Source organism: Astyanax mexicanus, chromosome 18 (assembly GCF_023375975.1).
Source record: "Astyanax mexicanus isolate ESR-SI-001 chromosome 18, AstMex3_surface, whole genome shotgun sequence".
Lineage (NCBI taxonomy): Eukaryota > Metazoa > Chordata > Actinopteri > Characiformes > Acestrorhamphidae > Astyanax > Astyanax mexicanus.
The window spans coordinates 19,928,746-19,947,033 of record NC_064425.1 but is presented as its reverse complement, the minus strand read 5'-3'; the positions used below and the strand labels follow the sequence as shown (position 1 = coordinate 19,947,033).

The 18,288-nt window shown below is 32.9% G+C and overlaps 5 protein-coding genes across 5 annotated transcripts; all 5 read right to left on the bottom strand.

Annotated features, from left to right (window-relative positions):
- Nucleotides 1–1,642: 1,642 nt before the first annotated feature.
- LOC103028083 (olfactory receptor 2G6-like) lies at nucleotides 1,643–2,939 on the bottom strand. The gene has a single exon (XM_007236784.3). It carries the CDS (start codon nucleotides 2,753–2,755, stop codon nucleotides 1,814–1,816), a length of 942 nt encoding a protein of 313 aa, XP_007236846.3. The 5' UTR covers nucleotides 2,756–2,939; the 3' UTR covers nucleotides 1,643–1,813.
- Nucleotides 2,940–5,977: 3,038 nt separating this feature from the next.
- LOC103033993 (olfactory receptor 1D2-like) lies at nucleotides 5,978–7,210 on the bottom strand. The gene has a single exon (XM_015602305.3). The coding sequence runs from the start codon at nucleotides 7,199–7,201 to the stop codon at nucleotides 6,263–6,265; it is 939 nt and encodes a 312-aa protein (XP_015457791.1). The 5' UTR covers nucleotides 7,202–7,210; the 3' UTR covers nucleotides 5,978–6,262.
- Nucleotides 7,211–9,171: 1,961 nt separating this feature from the next.
- On the bottom strand, nucleotides 9,172–10,501 carry LOC103034308 (olfactory receptor 4S2-like). Its single transcript, XM_007236901.4, has 2 exons — nucleotides 10,396–10,501; nucleotides 9,172–10,217 (listed from the first exon to the last, which is right to left on the bottom strand). The coding sequence occupies exon 2, from the start codon at nucleotides 10,215–10,217 to the stop codon at nucleotides 9,282–9,284; it is 936 nt and encodes a 311-aa protein (XP_007236963.2). The 5' UTR covers nucleotides 10,396–10,501; the 3' UTR covers nucleotides 9,172–9,281.
- Nucleotides 10,502–13,200: 2,699 nt separating this feature from the next.
- LOC103028702 (olfactory receptor 6N1-like) lies at nucleotides 13,201–14,950 on the bottom strand. Its single transcript, XM_007236786.3, has one exon. It carries the CDS (start codon nucleotides 14,663–14,665, stop codon nucleotides 13,733–13,735), a length of 933 nt encoding a protein of 310 aa, XP_007236848.3. The 5' UTR covers nucleotides 14,666–14,950; the 3' UTR covers nucleotides 13,201–13,732.
- A 1,155-nt stretch (nucleotides 14,951–16,105) lies between these two features.
- Nucleotides 16,106–18,288, bottom strand: LOC103028391 (olfactory receptor 1D2-like). Its single transcript, XM_007236785.4, has one exon. The coding sequence runs from the start codon at nucleotides 17,994–17,996 to the stop codon at nucleotides 17,061–17,063; it is 936 nt and encodes a 311-aa protein (XP_007236847.3). The 5' UTR covers nucleotides 17,997–18,288; the 3' UTR covers nucleotides 16,106–17,060.

Sequence of the window (18,288 nt, the reverse complement as noted above, 5' to 3'; positions counted from 1 at the left end):
TCAGCCTCTCATCAGAAGCTATAGGAAGAGATTAGAGGCTGTTATTTCTTCAAAAAGAGGATCTACTAAATATTGACGTAATTTTTCAGTTGGGATGCCCACATTTTTTTTGCATCTGCCTAATTTTGTTTAAATAATTATTGCACTCTTCCTGTAAATCTTATATAACATTTATTTTACTTTGCAAATATCACTGTCTCTGTCTGTTATGTTCATTATTTAACTAAAATTGCTGATCTAAACAACCAATGATTTATAAAGGAAAATCATGAAAATGATCACTGTTTGTTAAGATCTTCATATTGCTGTTACTTTTTCAGACAGGACCAGTTAAAAAAAATAACAAATGGAATGTTGTTGTTCTAATATTTTTTTTAAAGACCTGAACAACCTGCATCAAATATGTGGAAAAAAAAACAAAGAAGAAATCTGACTAAAATAAACCCTTAGCTATCAATATTGTCCTGTTCTCTAAATCCAGAGAACTGATACTACAGACAGTGTACTATAGCTTTCTGTCACAAAACCACATTGTTCTATTGTACTATGAACATCATATGTGATCATTAAGATTTAAGATTTAAGGCAACCTATCTTAATTTGTGAGGTATGCAAATCATTGTGTATAGTATAAAAAAATTAAATGGCTTTTACAAATATCTTCTGTACAGAACTGGTGAACTTTATTTTAACAAAGCTGGAGTACACCTTGTTTTAGTAGGCAGCTAAACAGGCTGAAATTACTGTAATTTATACATTTCTCCAATGCATTAGACAATGGCTCATCCAAGAAATCACAAAATCGCATATTTTCATATTGGGGCAACATACAGTATTTACAGTTTCATTTAAAAGCTATTAAAAAAACATGATATCCACATATATGTTGCTAGAAAAAAAAACAACAACAGATTTTTCAATAAGGTAGTTATCTATATTAGACTAGATTATACTGTATTCTTTAACATTCCTATTGTGTTGTGTTTATTGTTTAGACGAAACGATTCTTTATAGCAAATTGAAAATCTGTGTTAAACAGTTGGAACCTGGAATCACTGTTGTTATCAGCATAAGACCAGTGTGGCTGCAGGTTTAACATTCAGTTAAGCAGAAGATCAGTTCATTTTAGTATCCAGTTATTTAAAAATAACAGGTTTTGTCTTTTTTTCCCCAGATATATTTTATGCTATATATAAATCTAAAACGTAAATAAAAAAAAGAAAATGTAGTCATATTTGCACAAGTGAGTGAAACAACCAAGAAGCTTACAGGGTTAAAGTGAGCACTTAACTCTATAGACAAAGTACTATGTAATTTATGTTTAAGATCTTTCCGAATGCAGACTGCAAAATGTTACCTCATGTAAACATTAGAAAAACCATGTAGTATAGTGACTGAGGTCACAAAATGCAATAGCTAATATAAATTTTGTTTCCAGCTCATGTGTAATTATTATGATCAGGTTTAGGGTCAGGCTCTAAGAGAAGAGGAGCATGGGCTCTCGTTCCAGACTGTCTGCCAGACCAAATATACAACACTGTTTGTGTTTTTAAATGGATTGTACAAAAATAAACATAACAAAGCTATTTTTATTTAGTTAACTTATCAAAAAAACCTTTTCAGTAGGCTGAGAAACAATACATATTTTAATTTGAGTCAATAGGAAAACATTTGGAGGAGAAAAACATTTTTGTGCATGATAATTCCTTAATTGTGTCCTCATTTAAAGAACATAGGACAATCCTCATCTGTCAATAAGCATTATATACATAAGGTATACGTCCTTCCTTCCAGACAGACATATTAATATGGATCAGTTGTGTTTCACTGCTTTACGCACGTGGCTGTACACTTGCTTGAACCGATGCCGTATCTGAGTTATTTTAATTCCATATATTATAGGATTTAGCAGAGGAGGCACAACAAGAAACTCCATTCCCAGGATGTTGCGCAGAGCCTGCATCTGTTGGCTTTGGCCATAGCGAGCGTACATGACATCAAATACAATGGAAAGGGTGAAGTTAATGAGGGTGATTAAATGAGGCAGACATGTCTGCATGAACTTAGTCCTCTGTGCCTTAGACTGTATAGATGCTCTGATAATACGAATATATGAGATGATGATAAAAGCAGCTTGGGAAACATGTACAATTATTAGAATATACCCATAAACATTATTTACAATTACACTTGTGCACGCCAGCTTCACAATCTCCCAGTTAGAACAGTAAATCTTGTCAATGTCCCTTCCGCATAAGGGTAGCCGGACTGTCAGCATAGCCCCAACAGAAGTTTCCAGCAGCGAGAAGAGCCAAGTAAAAAGTAACAGCTTTAGCACTTTTTGATTCGTCATAATAGAATGATACTCCAAAGGCCTGCAAATCGCTGCATATCTGTCGTAAGCCATGATTGTTAGGCACAGAAATTCACAGAAAGTATACCAATAGATGATAAATGTCTGAGCCACACACCCTGTATATGAAACAACATTAGAGTCCGATAGAAGGTCAGCAAGAATCTTTGGATAGAAAGCAGAAGCACCACATATTCCATTCACATACAAGTTGCATATAAACAGATACATTGGTTCATGCAGCACTTTATCTAAAATGATAGTTAAAGCGAGAGTAAAATTTACAAAGAAGGTGAAAATGTAAATCAAGAGTCCAAACGCAAAGTAAATCTGTCTGTTCGTCCTCGTATCATTCAGTCCATGCAGCACAAACAAGAACTCTCCAGAGGAATTTTCCATCATGTCTGAGAATGTTGCACCAGTGGGAGGAGGGGATAATCTTTTGTTCTTTCTTTAAAAAATAAAAATAAAAGAAACTACTTAGAAACATTTAAACAAAGCTCTCCCGCATACATCTACATGACTTACAATAAAATAAAATAAATATCACAATAAACACCAAGACCGTGTCAGGACAGCAGGACAAGTGATGTTGGCTCCTGAAGAAACTCTGTGGTTTACCTTTGTTTTTATACACCTCTTGACGGGGAAAGTGTCAAGTGGACAAATGCCCCTGATAGTAAATATCCTCATTAAACAAATCCTGATGATCCAGTTATACACAAACAGTGTCTCCATTATGCTATGAAAAGAATAGAAAAGCTTAACAGAATTTTAACAAATAATTATTTCATATGAATATGAGTTATTTAAACATACACAGTAAAATTATCAGGGTTAATTCAGTGCCAGTTTTAATACATTAATGGTGTTTATTAAACACTGGCAAATTTACTGCATAGTAATAAAGACTTCATATGGAGTTGTTTTTTATTTTATATAAATGACTTTAATTTCATTACATCTGATTAAGAAGTTTTCCCACAAAGCAGCAGGACATAAAGATTTGGACTTGCAACACATAAAAAAATATACTGTGATTGGTTACCAAGTACTAAGTAACTTTGTACAGAAAGCTGTTTGGACTGGAATGTAAATGAGGACAGTAGTTTATTTTAAAATTTTAAAATGAGCCTTACGAAAAAATTATATAAAAATTTTTTTTTATCCTTTTACAGTAAGTGAATAAACTAGTTTTGAAGGTAAAATGTGATGCTATTTTTTCCTGGCCCATGTTTCTGTCTGGACTGGCTGTAGAAACCTTTGACTGAGATTCCCGCCATCTTGTTTCCAATCAGTTGAAAGAAATTTTTGTCATTTGACCACTAAATGGTATGGACAGTGTCTCAACATGATGCTAAAGGGTAAACGTTTAAAAAATTAAGAATTGTGGTGCAGAAATGTCCCAATTTTACGATGCAGGGAATGTAATGTTAGCTTAAAACATTAGCTACATTAGAAACTGAAAAATCAGCCTATGTTAGGTTAAAATAGAATACCTTTAGCATGGAGCTAAACACAAATAGAACCTATATCAATGAGTAAACAGCAATTGTGTTTACTGTGCTCTTTTTACTCTCTGTATTCAGGGGGTAACATTTGTGCTATGAAGAGAATTGATTAATAAACTTAAAATTAAAATATATATAGACTGATTCAGTGCAGTTTCCAAAACAATTACAAGAATGTTTGTCCCAATAAAAGATAAAGTTAAGCAGTATACAGTACATCCCACAGTAAAGTAAAGGTGAAGCAATTCTATTATATTTCTATATTTCCACCGTGGTCAAATGTGATGGACAAAACTACTGTGGGAACTTACCAATAAATATCCCTCTGCATAAACCCCACTTTACAAGGACAATTCCAAGGAGAAATAAGATGAAATGTGACAGAACACATATAGTACAGAGTATTCATATATATATATATATATATATATATATATATATATATATATATATATATATATATATATATATATATATATATATATATATATATATATATGCGTGGTGTGTGTGTTGTGTACATATTTTAGCACTGCAAAGTCCACCTTACATGTATCATAATGCTGCCAAAGGTTGCAATAACACTGTCTCTAAAGAGGAGCAGAGGAGCTAATGCATGCATGCACTAATAAAAAGGCTAGACTATTGCAGTGTGGATGTTTTAATGTTAAATAAGCTTTAGTTAGTTCTGTACTCACCAGAGCTAAAACAAAAAAATACCATAGAACTCAGTTCTCTCATCCCTGCACTATTACCTTTTAATTCCACATGAATTATAAAAAAAATCCTTTAGATTTGTTTTTTGTTTCATGCAGTGCCACCTGAGGGCCTTTTGTAGATTGAGATGTGTTGCTGCCATCAAGTTCTAAATAAGTTAGTTATTCATGAAAAAAAAAATGTCCCACTTTTAATCCGTTGTCTTCTATTTTCTATTGTGAATAAAAAGTTGCAATAATTTAATTCTGTTTTTTTTTTTTTTTTTTTTTTTTTACATGTATTTACATTTAACACAACATACCAACTTTGGACATTGGGTTTGTTTTTTTATAATGTAACTTTGTGTTACATTATAGATTGTATATGTAGATTGTATCTGTGGCTGGTGCTGCTTTAGGCCAGGCTCTGGATTTTTTTTTTCCACAGACAATTGTTTGCCACAATTCTGCTAACCCCTTTATTTTTTCTTCTATCTGTTTTATTCTAGCTATGTCTCTCCTACGCATTAAAATGCCCTGTTTCAGCTACTCTGCACCAGTGCTACTCAGCACTGGCTGTGACTTACTGTTTATTTATTTGTTTATTATTTCCTACATTTACTCCTCTAAAGATGGGCTTGTCCGAGTATAAACCTTTGCTGGCCTTTTGATTTGGTCTAGGACAAGTAGGTGATAAAATAACTAAAAATAAAAGTGCTAGAAATGTTTTTTTGAGCAGTGCAATATAATAACTAAGGATTTCTTTATTAACCAATTTTAAGGTTCTGCAAATACAGTACCAGTCAAAAGTGTGGACTCAACTCTTCTAATTCAATGTGGTTTTTTTTATTTAAAAGTTTTGTTTTCATGTAATAGTGAAGATATTAAAGTTATACAGAAAAACAAATAATGTTAACTAATCCAGAATTTGGTTTATATTTTAATTTTCTTCTAAGTACCACATTTATTTTTGATTACTGATCTGCACACTCTTGGTCATTTTGGTAATCTTGGTGAATTTTAATTTCAGTGTCTTCATGAGGTAGAGTCACCTGGAATAGTTTTCTCAGCGTCTTAAAGGAGTTTCTGCAGGTGCTGAACAATAGTTGCTGCTTTTCCTTTACACTGTAAAGCTCCAGCTCATCCCAAATTACCATCTTGGGTTTTGATCAGGCGATTGTGGAGGCCAAACACTTGTTTTATTTACTACATAATTCCATGTCTTTAATATTAATATACAATTTAGAAAATGAATGAAATAAAATAGGTATCTTTGATTGTTACTGTTGATTTCTTTTATGAATGTTTTTATGAGTATTTTATGGCATGAATAAAAATTCTTCCTAGCACATTTCTTAACTATGTACGTATTTATACAATGATACAATTGATAGAATTTGCATCACATGAGTTTTTATTTAGTTTCATCAATAAAAAAGGGAATTGATTATGTTTATATAACAAAATTTGCAAATTTCATGGCTGTAAAAAAATGTTTGCACTTATTACCATGTAAACTGGTAATAAAGTAATGTAAAGATAAAGTAAAAATAACTGTATTAGAAATTGTATTGTAATGAATGAAAATAAATCCCACTACTGTTTATGGTGTATGGCTCCTTGGTTTAAACTCTTCCAACCTTCCTCTCACCAATAAGCCATGAGATTTATTTTTAATTTTTACTGCAATTAAAACATGCATCCTAGGCTGCGTCTGTCTTTACATTTTTTCTGAAGTAAAGTTTCACAACTTGCTTCCGAATTTTGGTCAGTTGTAATCCATAAATAATAGGGTTTAAAATGGGAGGCACGAATAGGAATTCCAGTGCCAGGAAATTCCTTAGACTTTGTGGTAAAGAGGATGAACCGTATCTACTGTAAAACACATCAAACAACAACGCCATGGTGACATTGAACAATGCAAGCAAGTGTGGCAAACAGGTCTGCATGAACTTATACCTGCCCTCTTTTGACCTTCTGCATGTTTGAATCAGTTTTAGATATGAGCAGAAAATCAACACTGCATGTCCAAAATATATACTAATAACTATCTGTCCAACCACATTGTTCACTGTTGTAGAGGAACAGGCCAGTTTAGCCACGGCCCAGGTCTCACAATACAATTTTCCAATGGATGAACCACAGAGGGTCAGTCTCGATAATAACAAGACTATAACGCCCATGCAAAAGAATGGAGCAAGCCAACAAAAAAGGATGCACTTTGTAACTTTCTGATAAGTCATTTCCGAGTGATACTGCAGAGGTCTACATATTGCCACATACCTGTCGTATGCCATCACTGTTAAAGTAGAAAAGTCACACAGAGCAGATGAATAGATAACAAATATCTGAATCATACAGCCAGCATATGAAATCACATGAAACGGGGCCAACAAATCGTACATGAATTTAGGGTAGAAAGCAGCAGTGCCGTACAGAGCATTTATACACAGATTACACAAAAATATGTACATAGGCTCATGAAGCCCCTTATCAGAAGCAATGGAAAAAATAACAGTGATGTTACAAAATAGGATTAAATAATAACAAAGTGCGGCCAAAAACAAAAGCATGTGTTTGTTTTCAGTTGTTTCATCTAATCCGGAGAGAACAAACTCTAAGACGACAGAAACATTCTCCATTCTCTGGTTTGAATCTGGACAAGAACAAGAAAAAGATTAATTAGGATTAATTCAACATTTACACTAATAACTAAAACTAATTTTCCATAGCCCGATTCTGTCAATCTTCTTTTATGCATTTAACATCATGGCTACTGAAGAGTCCACATGTTAATAATAATAAGAATAATGACAATCATAATAATTATTATTGTTATTAATATTACATATATATTAATCACTAATTCAAATTATTTTACACATATGTGCAATTCTTTAAAACAATAATTTCTCTTTCTACATTTAACTGCACAGAACAGTAAAATAAAAGGAATACAAATACATAATTTTCTCAAATTCATAGACAAAGCGGAACCAACCGTGTAGTTACTAGCTATTAGTTGTTTGTAGTGATCTGAAGAGTTGTATGACAATTATTTGGAAATAATGTATTTATTTCTGATATATGAGTTAAGTATTTGGTGTTACTCTGTCTTTAAATGTGTGTCCTTCTGGAAGCAGAGGGTTGGATTGGCTTTTTATATCCAGTACCATAGTTTTTTTTTTACTGGTGAATCAGAAGTACACGTGAGACTACACCAACCCAATGGAAACAATTCAATGCTATGTCTTTTATTAAAGATTATTATTAAAATTACTTTCAAAAATGTAATGAAATAATTATGTATTTAAATAATTAACCCACAATTTAAACTGGTTATTGCAACATTATTTCTAGCTGTTTTCCATTTTTTTAGGAAATGATTACTAAAAAGCTCTTAATCTACTTCCTTCTTTGATATTTACACACACAATTAGGCCTAATCCCAATTTACCCCTTGTCCCTACTACTAGCCCCTGGCCCCTTCATTTTGTTTACGCTTAAAGGTTAAAAGTCCTTGTTTCTTGTCGGGATAGAGAGGTAGGGTGAAGTGTTAGGGCTACATGGACCTCCAAATGTAGATTTTTTTTAAACACACACTTTTCATGCATAGTGACTCTTAATATGAAGCATAAAATCATCATGGTAGCTACCTAGCTGAATTTCCAGTTCCACCTTAAATGCTGTAACAGGTACATTCTGTTACCTGAGACTGCAGTGTGATTTAAGGTGGAACAGTAAAATCTGAACAAGAAGGTAGCAAAAACTAATTTTCATCTTTTCTTACAGTAGTAAAGAAGTTATGTTTGAGTCCATAATTTGCTGCTATATCATTTAATCCATTTTCCCTACACCTGCGACATATTCGCTGTGCCACTGGCTGCAACACAAGCTAAAAGCATGACAAATTCAACATTTGTTAAAAAGTTGTGAGGTGTTCTATATGTTACATTCTGCTCTTTTTTTTTTCTCTCAAAACAAAGATTTGCTTATTTTAGTCAAAACGTCTGTATCAATCCACAGACTGGCTTCACAATTCTTCACCATTCTTTTGTTTAAATCTTCCCTTGAAAACCTTAGAAGCTGAATGTTGTGGTGAAGATACAGAAAATGTTTTATTTGTTCTTAAATTGTGGCTTGTTGTTTTATATTTTTAACACATACATTAAGATTTAGATACATTTGAATTGGTCCTATGATCAAAATATAACCTGTGCCAGTAAAATGATAAAAAATATTATTTTAGTAATTTTTAGTTTAAGTTTTACATCAGGTGTATGCTGTATGTTTAGCTCTTATTTAAGAAAACATATTGTACAATGTATAATGATATTGCATTATTTAGAAATAGAAAAATGAATAAAATGCCACAATGACATGCATAAATAGGACACACTCCATATTTTCTTCTGTTTTGTCATACATATCTCCTTTACATGAACCTACAGTTCTTTTATTTATTTTAATATGCAGTTATTTTTTTCAGTAGGACATCTGTAGACATTTGCAAATTTTAGCCAGTGAGCAGCCTTTATGTGTGATACATCAGGATTATTTTCTTTCTTTTAGAGTGGATAAATGGTAATGACCCTTTGCTTGAGCTGAATGTCTACATCAAATACAGAGCTTTCACAGTTACACTAGAGTTACACATGTGTCACTAAGCAGTTTATTAGACATTTTGTGTACAATATATATATACAGTAATTTAATCACATTTTAGGTTAAGCCTACATTGTTTTTGAAACACAGCCCTAAAACGTATCTCCGTATTCTGGTTAGCTGTAGTCCATATATGAGGGGGTTTAGAATCGGTGGTATGAACAGGAAATCCAGTGCTAAGAAATTCCGTAGACTTTGTGGTAAAGAGGCTGAACCGTATCTACTGTAAAACACATCAAACAGCAATGCAACAGCAACATTAAACAGTGCAATCAGATGTGGCAAACAGGTCTGCATGAATTTATGCCTGCCCTCTTTCGAGATCCTGCACGTCTTAATCAATTTAACATAGGAGGAAACAATCATCACTGCATGTCCAAAATATATTACAATTATTATCTGTCCAACCACGTTGTTCACTGTTGTAGAGGAACAGGCCAGTTTAGCGACGGCCCAGGTCTCACAATAAAGCTTCCCAATGTTTGAGCCACATAGGGTGAGTCTTGTGGTCAAAAAGACAACAACAGCCATACAAAAGAAAGGTGCAGTCCAACAAAACAGGATGCACTTCATAACTTTCTGATTGGTCATTCTTGAGTGATACTCTAATGGTTTACATATTGCCACATACCTGTCATATGCCATTATTGTTAAAGTTGACAAATCACACATAACAGATGTATAAATGACAAATATCTGAATCATACAGCCCACATATGAAATCACATGTAAGGGTGAGAGAAGGTCATACAGGAATTTAGGGTAGAACGCAGCAGTGCCATACAGTGCATTTACACACAGATTACACAAAAACAAGTACATAGGCTCGTGAAGCCCCCTGTCCAGAGCAATAGCAAAAATGACTGTGAAGTTACACAGTAAAATAAGAAGATACCACAGTGTTGTCCAGGCAAAAATGATGTATCTGTTTTCAGTTGTCTCATTTAATCCTGAGAGTGTGAACACTGAGACATTAGAAACATCTTCCATCATCTGTAGAAAAAAAAGGAATTTGGATCAGTTAAGGAAAAGTCTAACATATGTGATTTTCTTGCAATTAAACTAAACAATTAAAAAATATTAATTTAAACATACATAACCCAGCCTTACACAAATTCAGAAATGCATCTAATCTTTAACATTCTTTCTTAAAACTACACACAGATTATACCTTATTATCACTTTCATTTGAGAATGCAATGCAGTTCCATATAATGAGACTGGACAAAGAAATGTGTTGCAGTCTGTAAATAAATAGCAAAGTTGAAGCAAAGTGTGCCTTTGATTGCATATTCTCTAATGAACAAATCGGCATGTTTATATACAGTGGCATCATGCTTCTTTACATACATTAATGAAGAGGAGTAAAACAAGTTCATATGACACTCCTCCCCAACTCTATCTTTTTTATTTATAAACTGTGCTTAAGCCAAAGAAAATTTCCATGATAAGTTAACAGACAAAACATTTTATTATTTTTAGTGTTATTATGATTAATAGTAATATGTTTAATAGGATTAGTAATATAATTATTTATAGTTGGATAAAGACGTTATTAAATGGTTAGCATAAACAAGTTATGTATGTAACTAATTGCTGATGTGGTTAAAACACTCCTTTCCATCACTTGAGTTTGACAATATACAGTGACAAGAAAAACGATGTGCCCCCTACAGATTTCTATTGTTTTTTGCCTTTTTTATACTTACATTTTTTTTATTAACAAACACATTTTAATATAAGACAAAGATAAAAGGAGTAAATACAAAAACTGTTTTTTAAATGATAATTTCATTTATTAAGGGAAATAATCTATCGAAACAAACCTATATATGGCCCTATTTATAGGTTATATGGTCACCTAAAACTTGTTTGTTCCCCCCTTGGCAGCAACAACTGCAATCAAGCGTTTGTAAAAACTGCCAGTGAGTCTTTCACATCTCTGTAGAGGAATTTTGGCCCACTCTTCTTTGTAAAATTGTTTTAATTCAGCCTATAGTTGGAGGGTTTTTGAGTATAAATGTCCTGTTTAAGATTATGCCACATCACCTCAATCAGACTTTGACTAGGCCACGTTTTATTTTTTGCCATTCAGAGGTGGATTTGTTTGTGTGTTTTGGATCATTGTCCTGCTGCAGAACCCAAGTATGTCTGAGCTTAAAGTCACAAACTGATGGCCAGACATTCTCCCTCAGGATTTTTTTGTAGGAAGCAGAATTCATTGTTCCATCTATTACAGCAAGTTCTCCAGGTCCTAAATCAGCAGAGCAGCCCCAGACCATAACACTACCACCACCATGTTTTACGTTCAGTATGTTGTTCTTTTTCATGTGTTAGATTTACGCCAGATGTAAGATACACACAGCTTTCTAAAAGATTCAGTTTTGTCTTATCAGTCCACAGAATATTTTCTTAAAGTCCTGGAGATCATTAAGATATTTTTTGGCAAATGAGAGATGGGCCTATGTCTTATTTTTGGTCATTAGCGGTTTTTGCCTTGGAACGGAGACCATTTTTCAATATTCTCTTTCAATTAATTCTCGGGGCGGCAGTTACTTTTTTACTTTTTCAAATGCTCATTTAACAACTGTTTTTGTATTTACTAATGTTATCTTAAGGTTTATTTATTAAGGTTATATTAAGGTTTGTTTAATATTCAGAATATTCAAAAAAATCTAAGGAAAAATAAATCAAATACTTGTTCATGGTACGTAATGTATGTAGGCATTACGTAAGTATACGTAAGTATATGAAAGTATAGGAAAGTATATGAAAGTAAATGTTACCATTGTATATGGTATTACTAGGAGCTGGGAGTAGTCATTTGTCGATGGTTTTGTTTACTTCATTTTAATGCAGTCTGCACTATTTTAAAACTAGAAAATAATCAATTACAGTTCAGTTTGCTAACATACTCACCAACCAACTGAAAACCAAACACAGTTTTAAATAAATTCAGTGATTTAAAAGTGATATTATGTTTAACAAATATTAAACCATCAGTCTGACAGCTGTGGTAAATGTTTAACTGCTGGGAATCTATGAATTTTCTTTGTTAGCAGTGAACACACCCACTTTTACACCAAAAATAGACAGAATCCAAAATAAAATAACATTGCTCTTAAAGGGAATGGCAAGTGACACGCTGATTTGTTTATTTCATGTTATGCCTAAAACACACCCATAATACTTTTTCTGCCTTTATGATAGCAAAGACACACTGATGCCCTAAATCAAGCTGCGAGGATGACGACTCACCTATAGATTGCTAAAATAAGGCCTGTTAAGTGTAATTTCTGAGAGAACAACGGTGAGTGAACGCCTTTTATATGCAGGCTTATTAACTTTAACTTGAGGTAATAGTAGTTTAAGCAGCAAAGTGATTCTGTGTGGAATGCCTAGGCCACTGTGCTCAGGTCATTTTTTATCAACCCCATTTTTCATTAATCTAGTAATTTCAAATTTAAACTAATAGACAAAAATTGAGGGTATGGCTGGTCAATTCTTTAGGGGAGGGCTGATTAGATGATGTTAATCCTAGCAGTGTGATATCTATCTCTCCAGAATACATGTATAATGTAAAATGTTGAAAGTTTATGGGTAGATTATGTTTATTTAGATCTTTTTACAAATCTTTCACAACCAACTTCCAAGGCTGGGCAAGGTAGTTCATTTTAGTTAATTTTTTTATTGTAAAACTATGTAGTGCTTCAAACTGTCTGCGACAACAAGCAGGGTCTTGAGCTCAATAATGATGAGATTGAATTTATTTTTACATACCTGGACTGTGTATACTTGTGTAGGCTACATTATTTTTTTATAACATTTATTTGAAATCATTTTGTTAGATGTTGAGCATGACATTTATATTAAAGACTGGCAGACATAAGCAAAGGTATCTGGTTGGTAAGTTTAAGGGTTAAAATAATTTTATAATGAGAATGTTAATTAAGTAATAAAAAGTGACAGTAAGAGATTGCAGTCTTAACAGACCAACTTTAATACTCAGGGGTAGCATTTAATCTTTACTTTTGTTTGCATGATTTGTGCTTTTGACTTTTCAGAATGTAATGGTTTTCAGCTGTTACATATTTTACAGTTTCCCTGAAAATATGTTACATGTTATATATATATATCTGAGCAGCATAAACCCGCACCCAAGTGTACATCTAATTTGTTAAATGATAAATGAACTATAACTAAAAGTAACTTTCCAAAAAACAAAACAACTTGTAGATTTTTAGTAAATATCAATGTCTTTATCATATTCAGCATCAGTATATTTCTCTCAGTATAATCATGAAAGTGGATGCTGCTTTTCTCCTTTTTGTGCAATAAATGATCTCAAAGCAACGCAGATGCTACAATAACAAAAATATTTAAAAATTACCAGCAAAAACAAACAAACTAAAAACACATTTTTAGTGGAGTACATGCAACAGAGTAAATGTAAATTATTAATTAACTATCTTTGAATTACCACAATGTTTTACATAACAGTGCTCAGGTTAGGCAAAGCATTTTTTTCTGAAGAAAAGTTTAATGACCTGGTGTCGTATTTTGGTCAGTGCTAGACCGTAAATCAGAGGATTTACGATCGGTGGAACAATTAAAAAATTCAGTGCCAAGAAGTTTCGAAAACTTTGAGGGAAAGAATTTAACCCATATCTAGTGTAAAATACATCAAACAACAGAGCAGCAGTAAAGTTCAACAACACAATAATGTGGGGTATACAGGTCTGCATGAATTTATACTTGCCCTCTTTTGACTTTCTGCATGTTTTAATCAGCTGTATATATGAGCAAACTATCAGAACTGCATGTCCAAAATATACAATTATAAATATATATCCCACCACATTATTCACTGTTGTTGGGGAACAAGAAAGTTTTACTACTGACCAGTTTTCACAATATAGCTTTTCAATATGTGAGCCACACAGGGTTAATCTTGAAGTCAGTAAGACTAAAAGTGCTATGGAAAAACTTGGAGCAAACCAACAAAAAAGGATACACTTTACAATTTTCTGATTTGTCATTTCTGAGTGATACTGCAGTGGTCTACATATTGCCACATACCTGTCATATGCCATCACTGTTAAAGTTGAGTAGTCACACAGAGCAGATGAATAAATGACAAAAGTCTGAATCAGACAGCCAGCATAGGAAATCACGTGAAGTGGGGCCAACAAATCGTACAGGAATTTAGGATAGAACGCAGCAGTGCCGTACAGAGCATTTATACACAGATTACACAAAAATATGTACATAGGCTCATGAAGCCCCTTATCAGAAGCAATGGAAACTATAACAGTGATGTTACACAGCAGTATAACATGATAACACAGTGCAGTCAAGGAAAATAACATGTATCTGTTTTCCATTATTCCGTCCAATCCAGAGAGTGTGAATACTAATATAGAAACATTGTCCATGTCCATATTAGTCAACTCTGATTTAAGCCTCCTGGCAGCAGCTGGAAAAGCTCTTAACTCTCCAAACTGTTTAAAACTCTAAAAATACAATAAACTTTTACTAGAAAAACAAATCATTGCAAACATTTCACTAATTAAACTTTTTAAATTTACACAGTAAGCTGTTTGGTAACAATAAATTTACATGACATAAAAGTGCTGATGCACATCACCTTTCTATGTAGAACAAACAGATAAATTATACAGCAATCAAGAGATAACATATATGTATATATAGAAATATACATTAACTTTTATGGTCTTATACCTTTGTATGTATATCCTATGATGGAAGGATGTTTGGATTGCCTTTTTATACGTTTGCTCTCTCCAGATAGCAGGTGGGAATACAGTGTATTTTAACCAATTAAATCCAAGAGTTCAACATCCCTTTGGGGACAATAGTTTACATTAATGATCTTAGTGAGTTGAGTGTAATAATGTGACGTTAACGACCTGAAGGAACCTTCAGACTCATGTGCCTTGAGGTTTTCAAAGTAAAGTCCTCTATGACTGACCTAATGACGCAGCTTTGTCCCTTCAAACTCTTAAGAGTTTGACTGTTCTGAGCTGTATTTTTGTTTTTGTGATTTGCCCCCTGGAAACTGTAATTTGTTTTTTGGATCTCTGCTTTGTTTTCAGTTTGTGATTATAGATATGTACACAATATACCTGAATAGTATTGCTTTGACTCATGCCAAAGGGAACTGTACCTTATAAACAGAGTTCCTTTTAGACTAGTCCGAGCTGCAACACCTCAATTTTTAGTGTAAAGCACATTAAATAAGACTATTATTAGATAATGCAACCGCACCAAGCAGTTTAGCAACTGCAAAATATATTTTGTGCAATATTGTATATATATATATATATATATATATATTTTTTTTTATCAACTCTCCATGACTGCTAAAGGTGAAGCTTTGATGAGGCCTGGTTCTGCCGGACTGAAAATGTAATACCTCTAGTTGTGCCTTTTTTCATTCTTGTGATGCAACAGTGCCAATATTGAAAGGAACTGACAGAAGATTAAAACTGCAGCTGTCATAACAAGTCAAACACAATGCATGTTTTTGTACTTATTGAAAAACAATAAGCTATTATCAGTGGTTTAAAGTATGTTTCTGAAATGTAAATCTGATTTTATTATTACAGAGTATTTTGGTCTCAGAGTATTTTGAAGATTAGAGGCTGGTTTTGTATGACCTTAGATAACTATCCACTGGCATTGCAAAGAGTCTGAGACAAATTTAGTCTTAGGCAACATAGTCAGCATGGCTGGTAAATGTGCCTTTGTGGAAACGCAAGGCTAAAATTCAGTCAAAATACAACAAAGAGCAAATGAACTTTGGAGCTTTTTTAAAAATACAATTAAATCATTTCAATTTTATTTGTATAGTGCTTTTTACAACAAAAGTTGACACAAAGTAGCTTTATAGAGAAAACAAAATAGCCATTTTATTTAGTTCATATACAGTAAGTCACCACAACGCAGTATGACATTAGCCAGAAACTATATGCAATGTTGATTAAACACCAGAAACACCACAGATCTATTGAGAAGTGGCCTCAAGAGCAGTTGTTGTGTGTCCAATCTGCAAGAATATAAAAAAGGAAACAACACAATTCTAAAAATGACAAAAAAGCAAAAGACACAAACAGTCTATGCAATCGTAAAGACAAAAAAAGACTGAACTAGAGAGAACTGCATCAACAAAGCACACATACTAAATTAATAATATTTTATAAATTGTTTGTCATAATTACAAATTGTTTTTTTAATATATCATTGCAAATCTTACTAACACATCCTATTGAGTAATTTCTGTCCCACTGATTCTTCCTAAACTTGGTTGTATGTTTGTGTATACAGTTTTGCTTCTTACTGTTTACAGGTGTCATAGAGCTAGTGACACTGGTCGATTCCATTGTGTGTTTTTTATATAAAATTGCAGTAAAAACAAAGGTAATCATGAGCATTATAGAATGATGGGTCAGATAAAAAAATAAAAAGCAGAAGATTTAACATTCTAGAGAAACAGACAGGATAGATTTGCATCAATAAAGTGTAAATTTAACTTAATATTACATATTGTTTAATCCATACTTATAGACTGTTTTTGAGTGAGAGCTGTGTTGGCTAATGTGCAAAATGCTTGCAAAAATAATTGAATTGATCCTTTAAGACATATTTTTACAAATATGCCTTAAATATGTTTTAGACATATTTTCTCTAAATGAAAACAACATTTAAGTACTTAAGAACTATAATGAATTAATATTTTATTGGAGATATTGAAATAAACTGAGATTACTACAAACTCATTGAGCACAACAATGCTTAAATAATTTGTACTTGTTATTAGGCAATTCCAATTTTTGTACAAGGTAAGTACAATTTCGCCACTTGTTTTCGTATTCTGGTCAGTGTTATACCATAAATCAGAGGATTTAAAAGAGGTGGTGCAAATAGGAAGTCTATGGCCAAGAAATTTCGCAAACCTTGAGGAAAAGAAGTCGAACCATATCTGGTATAAAGTACATCAAATATTAATGCAGTTGAAACATTCAACAGTGCAAGCAGGTGGGGTATACAGGTCTGCATGAACTTATACTTGCCCTCTTTTGACTTTCTGCATGTTTTAATCAGCTGTATATATGAGCAAACGATCAGAACTGCATGTCCAAAATACACGATTATAACTATATATCCCACCACATTATTCACTGTTATTTGGGAACAAGAAAGTTTTACTACTGACCAGTTTTCACAATATAGCTTTTCAATATTTGAGCCACACAGGGTTAATCGAGATGTTAATATGGTTGCAACAGTCAAACCAAAAAAAGGTTCAAGCCAACAAAAAAGGATGCATTTTATAACTTTAGAATGATTCATTTCTGAGTGATACTGCAGAGGTCTACATATTGCCACATACCTGTCATATGCCATCACTGTTAAAGTTGACAAGTCACACAGAGCAGATGTGTAGATTACAAAAGTCTGAATCAGACAGCCGGCATAGGAAATCACGTGAAGTGGGGCCAACAAATCGTACAGGAATTTAGGGTAGAAACCAGCAGTGCCGTACAGTGCATTTATACACAGATTACACAAGAATATGTACATAGGCTCATGAAGCCCCTTATCAGAAGCAATGGAAACTATAACAGTGATATTAAATAGCAAGATAAAATAATAACACAGTGCAGTAAAGAAAAACAACACATATCTGTTTTCCATTGTTCCCTCCAGTCCAGATAGTGTGAACATTAAGACACTGGAACCATTCTCCATAGTAAATTCAATCTGTAATGGAAAAAAAGAAAAATAGGATATTCAAAAAGTATCTTAGTTATGATCAATATGATGGGCCATATGATGTGGGTTTAGTTTCAGATCTTTTGTAACTAAGCTGCAGCTGCTCTACAACTGCATACATTATGTTAATAAATATATTATATAAAAATTAAAAATAGTCTTCAATATTCTTTTCTAACCTCCCATTATATATCAACATCAATAAGCATTACTTGGCTGATATTTAACAAACAAAATAAAGATTGAAAATAAAGTTTTATACAAAACA

What these genes read in the sequence shown, in the direction of transcription:
- LOC103028083 (XM_007236784.3), bottom strand. Translation starts at nt 2,755, where the DNA reads ATGATGGAAAATTCCTCTGGAGAGTTCTTGTTTGTGCTGCATGGACTG.
- LOC103033993 (XM_015602305.3), bottom strand. Translation starts at nt 7,201, where the DNA reads ATGGAGAATGTTTCTGTCGTCTTAGAGTTTGTTCTCTCCGGATTAGAT.
- LOC103034308 (XM_007236901.4), bottom strand. Translation starts at nt 10,217, where the DNA reads ATGATGGAAGATGTTTCTAATGTCTCAGTGTTCACACTCTCAGGATTA.
- LOC103028702 (XM_007236786.3), bottom strand. Translation starts at nt 14,665, where the DNA reads ATGGACATGGACAATGTTTCTATATTAGTATTCACACTCTCTGGATTG.
- LOC103028391 (XM_007236785.4), bottom strand. Translation starts at nt 17,996, where the DNA reads ATGGAGAATGGTTCCAGTGTCTTAATGTTCACACTATCTGGACTGGAG.